The sequence below is a fragment of the Pteropus alecto genome, unplaced genomic scaffold (assembly GCF_000325575.1).
Source record: "Pteropus alecto unplaced genomic scaffold, ASM32557v1 scaffold3, whole genome shotgun sequence".
NCBI lineage: Eukaryota > Metazoa > Chordata > Mammalia > Chiroptera > Pteropodidae > Pteropus > Pteropus alecto.
Genome location: NW_006442484.1, coordinates 55,900,883 through 55,913,144, shown reverse-complemented (window position 1 = coordinate 55,913,144; position 12,262 = coordinate 55,900,883). Strand labels below are relative to the sequence as shown.

General features: G+C 32.9%; 1 protein-coding gene across 1 annotated transcript in view; it reads left to right on the top strand.

Moving 5' to 3' along the window:
- The window catches only part of HIBCH (3-hydroxyisobutyryl-CoA hydrolase), a 73,973-nt gene that overhangs the window by 22,466 nt on the left and 39,245 nt on the right, over nt 1–12,262 (top strand). Inside the window, exon 5 of the mRNA XM_015596791.2 lies at nt 2,583–2,635. Coding sequence (XP_015452277.1) covers nt 2,583–2,635 — 53 coding nt within the window. The remainder of the gene's footprint in view (nt 1–2,582; nt 2,636–12,262) is intronic.

Genomic DNA, 12,262 nt, shown 5'->3' with positions numbered 1-12,262 from the left:
GCAGTTAATATGTCTGATGTTGAGTCCACTGATTAATGTGGCATATCTCTGTTTATTCACATAGACTTAAAAAAACTTATGGAATTATAATTTATATACTATAAAATTCACCCATGTCAAATATACAATTCAATAATTTTTGTAAACTTGTGCAATAACCATCACCATAAACCAATTTTAGAACATTTTCATTGAATTGACTTTCATGTCCTTTCATAATGTTTTGTAATTTTCTCCATAGCTTCCTGTTTTTAAAAAATTTCATTCTTAGATAGCTTCTGTTTTTTGTTACTACATTTAATGATATTTTTTCCTGTTACATTTTCTAATCGACTATTTCTGGCATATAGAAATGCTTTTGATTTTAATATTTTGTTCCTATACTCTGCTGAAATTTATTAATTCTAGTGTGATTTCTACAGTTTCTCTTGGCTTTTCTACTAGGCAGTTGTATTATCTGCACATAATTTTTTCATCTTTTTCCCAATCCTTATATTTATGATTTTTCTTGTTATATTTTGACTAGGACTTCTATTATAATATTGTATGATTATAGTTTTGTCTCATTTTTGATGTCCATTGCAAAGTTTTAAAAATTTCATTCTTTAGTGTAATCTTTTTGTAGACAATTTTTACCAAGTTATGGATGTTACTTCTATTTCAAATTTGTTAGGGATATTTTATTCAGTTTTAGTGGTGGTGGTTATTAGCCAGTACTTGAACATCTACTATCTCTGTCTTTCCTCTGCTAGGCGGGAACTTAATTGAGTTCCTGGATCAACAGGGAGTTTTTCTAGTCATGTTTTACAAGTTGAATAGCTTGTCCTAATAAGAGGCTTTGTGCAGGTAGCTCATTGCATAAAATGTGGGTTCCAGAATTTATTCCCAACTGAAAACAGAGGCACACCACACACACTCAGTAATAATCTTTGGCTGTAGCTTACACTCAGCTATTGACTTTGGGTTTCTTATTTGTTTCTGGCACATAGGAATTTCCCTTGTTTGGCTTGGATAACATTTAAATTTTATTTTCTCTATAATGTCTATGTCTTTGAAGTAGGAGTGGGAGAAAGAGGCTGTTTCCCACTTTAGCTCAGTGAGCCAAATCTAATGGACATCTCTCACTCGTTTGACTCTAAAATTCCAATATATCAAATTTATTTAGAATGTTCTAAAAATTTATATCAGCATTGTCCATTAGGACTTTCTGCAGTGAGTGAAAATATTCTGTATCTGAGCGATCCATTCTCATAGCCATTAGCCACATATGGCTAAGAGCACTTGGAATGAAGCTAGTGGATCAAGAAACTGAATTTTAAATTTTATTTAATTGTAATTAATTTTAATTTAAATAACTACATTTGGCTAGAGGCTACTATATTAGTGTAGTTCTATATTAAATAAAAGATGGAAAAAACCTCTAAGAAGTTTGAAAAGAGAGTTTGGTAAAATGTTAATATACAGAAAGGAAGCTTTCAAGATATAATTTCTATACATTGTAATGACATATTTTGGTCTCTGTGTTGTAATGACATATTTTAGTCAGTAAGGAATTTCACAGATTCTGGCTTTATGTCCTGTACCAATTAGTTTCTAATATTCCATATCTGATATATATGTTATCTATAGCTGAAGTGGGGTTTGTGTGTGTGTGTGCGCACACGCTTTTCAATCGATAGAGAAATTTCTTCCCATAGATTCTAGGGAGTTATAGTTCAAAACTGAGGGCTGTGGAAGTCTTTGTGGATGTGAAATTAGGTCTGTGCTTTGGTGGCTCATTTGGAAAATTGGGAATATTTATAGAGTTGTTAGATGGATCAAAACTGTAGTCTTATGTTGGTCTTTGATAAGAAAGTAATATTGGCAACAAGCTGTAACAGAAACTCATTACTTTACATTTTATGTTGTGGGCAGTTCCCCTACTCAGGAAAAACAGGAACAGTAAAAGTTGACAAAATTTTTGAGCTGGAAGGAACTTCGAGGCCGTATATTAAAATTAAGTCTTGTCATGTAAGAGATGAGGAAACTTATCTATGTATCATATATATGATATACATATATATGATATCCATATTGTATGTGTTGTATGCATACACATAAATTTGTATATGCCTAATGTCAGTATACATATTGAATATTGGTAAATTGCCAATTAATGACAAAGCTGAGGCTACAATCTGGGTCTTCTAAGTTCAGTCCATGCTTTTTCCTTTATGCTATACTTCTCTTTGTATTCAGATATTATAGATGTGTAGAAAACAAATTATGGTCTTTAAAATACAACTGTGTACATAAACATCAGCGGCTTATAAGGCAGTGGTTGATTATATTTATCAGTAGCTGAATTAGTTAAGACTTTCATGTGTTTCAAATTGAAATGTTGAATTAAATGATAATAAACAGGATTATTTATGGATTGACATTTGAAAATGAAGATATTTTTCAAGCTATACATTTAGTCTCCCTTGATGTTTCTTGCAAGAATTTTCTTGAGAAAATACTCAGAGTTCACGTAATATGATTTTTGGAAAATATGAATGTATTTTAAACATTGCAACTAATTACAGTTCTATTTCTTTTAGGTTCTTTCCAGAAACCATATGTTGCACTTATTCATGGAATTACAATGGGTGCGGTAAGTAGACGATTTTACTCTCATCATTAATATGTGAGCTGTATTAAAAATAAGTTAATTATTAAGTGGAATTGACATGATGAATATAGTACAGTAGAACTTTTTGAAACAAAATCATGTTTGGATTTTGGAACCTTTCCGGTTTGGGATATAATATGTACTTATTGCACTTTTAAACTCTCTCTACCCTAAAGAATATGTTCTTAATTATGTTATATGCTATTTTAGTTTCTTGAAATAGCAAGCTTTTTTTAACCAACAGAACTCATTGAATTTTTTAAATGTATAACCTTTTTTTCTGCTTAAATATAAACTGATTACTTCAAACAGCTTCAGAAGAGAAACCGAAATGTTGAATTTTTTTTAGACTGAATAGTGGGGATGTGGCTGCCTAAATTATATCTGTTGCACGAAATCTCACCTTAGTGAAAGTAATTGGATATTTTGTGAAGTTCTCTGAAACTGCATTTGTCAGTTGACAAAATTTATTTTGAGTCTGTACTATTACAATAAATTCTTAAATGTCATTGGCCTTGAATAACTTGATAATGGAGTTGGAGAAAACATGAAATAATTACAGACAAGTGGTAAATTGTATGGCACTGACTAAAACAAAGACAAACCTTTAAAGAAGAGAGGTCAAACTGAGTCTTCATGGCAGGAAAAGGTAGGTTTTAGGTAGGTAGTAGGAAGCCAAAGGATAGAATTTTAAACATTTCACCTGTTCTAATGTTTCAGCTATTTAATCATTGGGAATAGAAGTCCTCTTTTTTCTAGTAGATCCACAGCAGATGAAGCCTGTTGGGCACTGAGAATTGCTTAGATCTTACACATCATTTTGGGAGGGGATTCCACAAGCAGCTGTGGTTAGAAAGTAGGATCAAGGGCAGTCTATACCTCTCTGCTCACTGTTAACAGATACTGAGCATGATTTGATTGTTCTTTCTTTGCCAAGGAAGTGTTAAAATGGGGAAAATAAGAGCTCCCTGAAAAAATACTGCACATCAAGGGGAAGGAAAATAGTCTGGAGCATTGAAGGAAGAACTGCTCTGTGAATGAGAGAAGAACTGAATGAGAAAGGAACCAGGAAGAAACTGAAAACAAAAAACATGGGCATACTTAATAACATGTAAAAAGATGTGGCCCCAGCAAAATAGGAAAAACAACCCATAAGGAGACAAGATGAAAGGTTACCACGTTGAAAAGGGGAGCCAGGTAACATGAAGAAAGATGACTGGAAACTAAAATGCTATAGCAGAACTGACATTCCACTTTGAAAGCAATATATTAGAAGGAGTCAAATGTAATATTATAAATACTGAATTTGTGTGTGTGGAAGACAAACTTAGGAAGAGCTCTCATCAAAAAAGGACAAAGATAAAATGATGAGAATGAACATTTTCAGGCAGTAAATGTGAAAAACTGGGAACCCAACAAAGGAATCATAAATACTACATAGAAAGTAAATCAAACTCTTGGAACAGAAATGATTGTCAGATATAAAGATGACAATTAAAAACAAAAAAACTCTCTAACCTGAGGTATATAATATTAGAGGACGCACAGTATTCCAGATAAAATCAGTGAAAAGAGATCCATACCTAATTAAAAGCTCAGTTAAGTTTCTTTAAATTACAGGCTTTAAGGAAAAAAAAAACAAAACAAAAACTGCAAGTGTTCAGGCCAGGGAGTAGGGGTGAAAGGGTGGTTAGGGAATACAGGTTATGTATAATGGATTGAGGAAGTTATGAAATAAAATAATTCAGACCCAAGAGTTTCCTACTCAATCAAGTTGTCATTTAGTATAAATGTAAAAGAAAAAATATTCTCAGAAATGAAAGGGCTTGAAAAATATATTGTTGACTTACCATTTTGTAAAATATTTTATTAAACATTTGATCTAGTTGACCCAGGGATCACTCAAATTTAGTAACAGAGACTAGTTTTGATAAGAAAGTATTGGTGAACCTCGCTTTGGTACTGTCAGTGGACAGAACTTCTTTTTATAGGGGCCTGAGAAGAAGAATTATTGCTGTAGCATTCCACATCTGAATGAATTGGCCATGCCTTTTGGCTTTCATGACCCATATAGGTCCGTACAGTGTTTGCATACATTCCTATGTATGTTACAGCTAAGAATGCTCCATTTATTTCTAAAGACTGCAGTAAAACAGAACAAGATAATATTAGCATGAATGGAAGGAGTAAGGGTGATGCTGCTTCTCCTTATTGGTCTGTGTTTTCTGTATTGACTTTAAAGAGTATGAATGACTTTCAAAATGAAAATGAAAATATACTTTCTGTCATCCTTTCTTAACCAGAATACTACCAGGGAATTAAATCTTAGTGTCCTAAGGCAGTGGTTTTCAAGGTGTTATTCCTGTACAGTTTCAGCTGCACTTGGGATTTTGTTAGAAATACACATTCTTGGGCCCTACTCCAGAGTCACATTGTAGAGGTGGAGCCCAGTAGTCTGTTTTAACCAACCTTTCTAGTGATTTTGAGTCATGTTAAGTGTGAGAACCAGTGACCCAAGATATCTATTGTATGTAATGAATTAACTTTTTTCCTATTTCTGTCCTGTGCTTCAACAATGGTACCAGTTTTATACCATCCTTGAGAAAATTGAGAAAATAGTCATTTCATGTGCAGTAATATGTGGTTCAAATGAGGAACTCCTCAAAGAGAAAGGTTCTTTTATTGTCAGCTCCCCTAATAAAACCTAAATTTTTTTTTCTCCAATTGGATCTGCCCATATACGTGCTCCAGATATACTCTATATATAATTCATCCTTAAAGACAAAAGTTCTACCCTATTTTTTGACAGTCTTAAATACTACTATGATGAGATATGATTTCTTCCTTCCGCTGACTCAGTGCATTCAATCTGTACTCCAAATTTGGCATTCATACTTGATTGTTATTATGAAATATGCCCAAGTATATTCTGTGGTCTGTATGGCAAGGACCTTACCATAACTAGGAATGCACAGTACATACTTAATAAATTATTAAAACAGTCCTACTCTATATAATAATCAACATCTTGTGTAGCCTAGAAAGAGAAAAATTTACAGATGGGAGGTGAATTGGCTCTTTATTTTCGTAATGAGATTTTATATGTATGTTGGCTTCAAAGGCTAATTTTTCATGTCTCATTTGCAAACTTTGCTTAATCTGGGACGTTCAGTGAACTCCAGCTTTTGAATGTAATCTGCCAGATCAGCAGCTCTCAACCTTCGTTGTATTTTAGAATCACTTGAGAGTCTTTTAAAAATCCTAGTGCCCAGACTTTACTCACCTCCCAGAACCATTTAATCAGATATTGGAGTGGGACCCTGGCATTATTAAAGCTCCCTGGTGATCCTATTGTGAAGTTAGGGTTATGAAGTGCTGATCTACTAGCAGTTCTTAACCAGTGTATGATTCAGTGTTACCTGTGGATCTTTTTCAGAACTTTCCTAAGATAGTGGCTCTTGCAGTTTAGCTTCTATCAGAATCATCTCCAGATGATTGTTAAAACAGATGCCTCTTCCTACTCCAATTTGCAGTTTAGTCATTTTGAAGTGTGGCCTGAGAATTTGCATTTGTACCAATTCCCAGAAGATGCTGATGATAGTGGAGTTACCTCACTTTAGGAACCACTACCATAAGGTGTTGAAAACACGGAGTTTGTTATTCAAAAGCCCTTTATTTTCAGATTTTTAGTAGAATTTTAGTTTTATGCTTAATTATGTAATAATTATTTTAGAATATTTAATATATACTATATTTTAATATATATTTTAATTATATTTTAATAATTGTTTTTAAACCCTAATATGAGAATAAGATAAGGCAAATACAGTTTAAGAAAATGTATACAAATAATAATTGTCTCTGTCTTTATCACCTCCCTCCTCAGTAAATGAAACAATTTATAATTTAAGAAAGAATTTTGTTAAAACATGAACATTCCAAAAGATGGCACCATAGAGCTTGATTTTTCTTTTATTTTCACTATAGAAAATATTTTTTTCCAGAAAGGAAAAGGACAGTTTTTTACTGTCTCGTTATTCCCCATGAAGAGTAGCGTAACACTTTGTAGAGGGGATGGTTAATTCTATTATGTTTCAGATTTCAGAAATTCGAACATTTACTTAAGATTTTGGTATACAGTAGGATAAAAATGAATGTTTCTGAGTGCTTCTCCAGTTGGTTGATCAAAATTATGTAAGAATATATTATTCCAGTGTTTCCAGAAGAGAGAAACAAATTTTTTTATGAATCGCAATTTGAAAGAGTAGTTGATTCTGTTTCCTAGGAAGACAGATTTTTAATTTCCTTTACCCTTTAGATATCTGAAGTTCTGTTTTCTCAAGTTAATATATAACAAGCAAATTTGCTTAAAAATTTTAATTATAAATGTTTATAGAAAAGAGAAAAATCCTTAAATTTTTATTCCGTACCTTTAGTACCACCCACATTTCCCTTCTAACTGAATTGAATTTAAAGAACTTTTAAGTTTCTTTCTCCCTCCTTCCTTTTCTTTTCTCTCTGTCCATCGCATTTTATAATAGAAACAAAGTTAGCTCCCCCAAGCCAATTCAAAATACAGATGCAATATGGTATTTCTGTGTTTCTCAAAGTGTCTTTAAGATGCTACTAATAAAAGGGTTTTGTGATCAATTCTTACATAATGGAAAATTAAAAGTTTTAAGGCATATTTAGAAGGGGTATGTTCTAATGATTAAAGAAGTGGGAATTGGAATAGAAATAATGAACATATATAATACCCAAAAGCCTTTCTTGGGATACAAACCAACCACATGGAAAATTTACTAGTGCTCAATCAAATAAATGGTAGCTACTGAATCAGATTAAGATTAGTCACTGATTGAGACATGTCCTTTTCTTATGAAAAAAATTAAGGTCCTCAAGATTGAATTATGTTAATGTATCACAAGGGTCTGTATGACATAAGAAGTACATCTTTGCTCAGTTTTAAAAGGTGTTCTATTTTTGCTGCTGTGAGTGACAATTGAATAGGTGACATTTTAAGAAACCATTTTTTAGTATAAAATTCTGGGTTTTTCTTAACATTTAGTTATTTAATAGAACCTGAGAACTTATGAAAGAACAGATGAAATAATTTTATTAGCTAAGTTAAGATTTTTAAAGAAACTTTTGAGTTCAGCTGTACTTTGACATTGGATATAATAGTTCTGTTTTAGTTTCTTGAGGAACCTCCCTTCTGTTTTCTATAGTCTCTGTACTAGTTTGCATTCCTACCACCAGCGTGCAAGGTTTTCCTCTTCTCCACATCGTTGCCAGGATTTATTATCTCTTTTCTTGATAATAGGCATCCTATGAGGTGGTATCTCATTGTGGTATTGATTTGCATTTCCCTGGTAGTTACCTATGTCGAATGTCTTTTCATGTGCCTCTTGACCATTTTGTATGTCCTCTTTGGAAAATGCTTATTCAGATACGTTGTCCACTTTTTAATCGGATCGTTTGTTTTTTTGTTATTGAGTTGTATGAGTACCTTGTATATTTTGAATATTAACTGCTTATCGGATATATGGTTGCACATATTTTCTCCCATTCTATAGGTTGCCTTTTCATTTTGTTGATGGTTTCCTTTGCTTTGCAGAACCTTTTAGTTTTAGGTAATTCAGTTTTTGTTTTGATTTTTGTCGACTTTGCATTTTCTGTGACATCTAAAAAATCATTACCAGTACCAACATCAGGGAACTTACCCTTGTTTTCTTCTAGGATTTTTATGGTTTTAGGTTTTACATTCAAGTCTTTAATCTATTTTGAGTTGATTTTTATGTATGGTGTAAAATAAGGATCTGCTCCTTTGTTGAAAATTAATTAACCATATATGTGTGTGGCTTTATTTCTGGGCTCTCTTTTCTGTTCCATAGATCTTTGTATCTGTTTTTATGTCAATATTGTAGTGTTTTGATTACTATAGCTTTGTAATGTAGTTTGAAATCAGGAAATGTGATACTTCCAGCTTTGTTTTTTCTCAATATTGCTTTGGCTATTTGGGATCTTTTGTGGTTCCATACAAATTTTAAGATTGTTCTATTTCTGTGAAAAATGCCACTGGAGTTTTGATAGGTATTGCATTGACTCTGTACATTGCTTTGGACAGTATGGCCATTTTAACAATATTCCAATCCATGAGCACAGAATATCTTTTCATTTATTTGTCTTTCTCAGCTCTTTCATCAATGTCTTATTTATTTCAGTGTATAGAGGTTTTACTTCCTTGGTTAAATTTGTTCCTGGCATTGTATTCTTTTTGATGCAATTATAAATGGAATTATTTTCTTAATTTTTCTTTTAGAAGATTCATTATTATTATATAGATGCGCAACTGATTTTCGTTTATTGATTTTGTATCCTGCAATTTTACTGAATTTATTCATCCTAACAGTCTTTAGAGTTTTCTATATATAATATTATGTCATTTTTAAACAGAGACAGTTTACTTTTTCCCTTATGATTTGGATTCCTTTTATTTCTTTTTTTCTTACCTAACTGCTTGGACTAGGACTTGTAGTACTACGCTAAATAAAATTGGCAGGAGTGGACATCTTTGTCTTGTTCCTGATCTTAGAGGAAAAGCTTTCAGCTTTTCCCTGATGAGTGTGATGCCAGCTGTGGGCTTGTAGTATATGGCCTTTGTTATGTTGAGGTACATTCCATCTGTAATCATAAGGCACTTAAAGGAATATTTTCTGAGAAATATGCTAGGTAATTTTGTCATTGTGTGAACATCATAGCATGTACTTGAATAAACCTAGATGGTATAGCCTATTGCTCCTAGGCTACAATCCTGTATAGTGAGTGTACTACTGCACAAAACCATGAGATTAAATCAAGCACAAGAGAAAATGATACAATCAAGAGATGCAGTAAACACAAGATGTATCAGGCTGATGCCAGAGGTACACAGCATACTGTTTTTCATCTATTTTTTTATAAGTAAAAATACTCTCTAAAATAATGAAAAAAGATAAAATAGAGAGGAAATTTCCCTTGGATTTCTAAATGCATAGAGAATAACTTAAATGCATTCATTTTTATCTTTGTTCACTGTTGAACTTTTTTTAAGGGTGGATGGATATCTTCTTTTTCTTCATAGAGGGAGTAGGTTCCTTCTTTAACCATGGATTTTTCTCTACTTAGATCTCATTCTACCTTACTAGGGGAGTATTAGGGTTGCTTTTAGTTGCAGAATTTCTCATAGTAAATTTTTAGAGTCATTTAGTTTCTCAGTGAGCCTTTTTCATGGGTAAGTATTGTTATATTTTTCAAGATGCAATGAATTATCCTCTAACAGATGTTCCTGCGGTGTTTAACTCCATCTCACCCCTTCTATGTCTTACTGGATAGAGTCCTTTATTCTTCATTTTCCTCTACAGATGTTCCTTCATTTTCCTCTACAGATGTTCCTGCGGTGTTTAACTCCATCTCACCCCTTCTATGTCTTACTGGATAGAGTCCTTTATTCTTCATTTTCCTCTACTTTTTTTCCCACTGACTTTTAGCCTAGGGATATGTAAGTACAGAATGGGGAAGTGCTTCCATTTCCTTAACAGGAACTTGGCTTTATTGTCTCCCCTTTCCCCCCATATAAGGTATTGAATTCTGGGAAATAGAACTTTGACTTTCTAGGAGAATGGGTGTTCTTGGCCACTTTTAGAGACTTGCAGATTTTCAGATCTACAGGGAGTTCTTTTCCTTTTTCTTTGGCCATTTCCTGTAGTCATATAGTCAGGATTTTGGTTCATTTTGTTTTTAACTGTAAAAGCACCCTAGGTTTTTGGTCAAGTGGCAGGCTTCTCTGCCCTGTGCTATTCTTACCCTGCCCCATTCCATCTCCACCATATTGGGTTAGAGATAATGAAGGCGCAGAAATTTAGACAGATTTAAGAGAGATGTTTAGGAAAAGACTTGGTGGGATATGGTGATTGATTGAACATGAGGGATAACAGGGGGAAAGAGGAAAGGTTTGCTTTCAGGTTTCTAGGCTGGGCAATAGAATTCATATTTCTATTTCCTGTCCCCTCTGCCTTTTTTTTCCTGACATATAACATTGTATTCGTTTTAAGTGTTAATTAGTTTAATTAGTTTTAATTATTTTTTCCTCTAAGGAAGATGTATTTTTGTTTCTAGTAGGTATCTAGGGTAAGGGCCATAGTAATCCCAGATCGTCACGATCTAGTCAGTAATAGGAGAATTTGAAGCTGCACTTCACTCCAATTGAGGGCTGGTCTGAATTCAAGTTACTGTAATTTCTAGGGTGTAGCATTTAGGGGCCCAATTTGGTAAGCTCTAAATTCCAATTTTTGTTTCCTTAGCAGATAGGGTTTAGCTCAATCTGTTGAAAACTCTCTTCAGTTTTTCACTGTCTTAAGATCACCAAGGTTAGATTCTGAAAATAATTTTATTGACTATCATCAGCTGTAGAAAGATATTTTATAAATATTTGTCTAAAATTCTCAGTTTATAACTTAATATGAGCTGAGCTGAGATTACTTAATGAGTTTCATAGCACACAATATGACACTAGTACTAAAACTGAGAAACTGGGAAGAAACCTCTGCCTATTTAAAATAACTCTACCGATGTGATATTTTCAAACATTTAAAAATGTTTGATCTTGCAAAAAGAAATCAGGAAGAACCACAAATACATGGAGATTAAACAACATGCTACTGAAGAATAACTGACTTGGGGAAGAAATAAAAAGAGAGATCAAGAGAAACATAGAAACAAATGATAATGATAGTACAACATATCAAAACTTTTGGGACACGGCAAAGGCAGTCATAAGAGGAAAGTTCATATCATTACAGGTCTATCTCCAAAAACAAGAATGAGCCCAAATAAACAACCTAACACTTCATCTTAAAAAACTAGAAAAGGAAGAACAAAGGAGACCTAAAGTCAGCAAAAGGTAAGAAATAATCAAAATTAGAACAGAAATAAATGAAATTGAAAATGAAAAAAACAATAGAAAAAATAAATACAACAAAGAGCTGGTTCTTTAAGAAGGTTAATAAAATTGACAAACCCTTGGCTAGACTCACTAAAGTAAAAAGAGAAAGGACACAAACAAAATCAGGGAGGGGTGAAAGAGGAGAAATTACGACTGACATCGCAGAAATACAGAAGATCATACAAGAATACTATTAAAAAAAGTATATAAAACCAAATTTAATAACCTAGAAGAAATGGACCAGTATTTAGAAAAATACAGTCTTCCTAGAAGAATCGAGAAGAACTGGAAAATCTGAATAGACCAATCAGCAGTATGGAAATTGAAAGAATCATCAAAAACCTACCAAAAAGTAAAAATCCAGGACCAGATGGCTTTACCAGTGAATTCTACCAAACATTCAAAGATGATTTAATACTTATTCTCATCAAACTCTTCCAAAAAAATCAAAGAGGAGGCAATGCTTCTCATATCATTTTATGAGGCCAATATTACTCTGATAACAAAACCTGGTAAAGATAACACAAAAGAACAAAACTACAGACCAGTATCTCTCATGAACACAGATGCAAAAATCCTAAATAAGATACTAGTGAACTGAATACAGCAACATGTTACAAAGATTA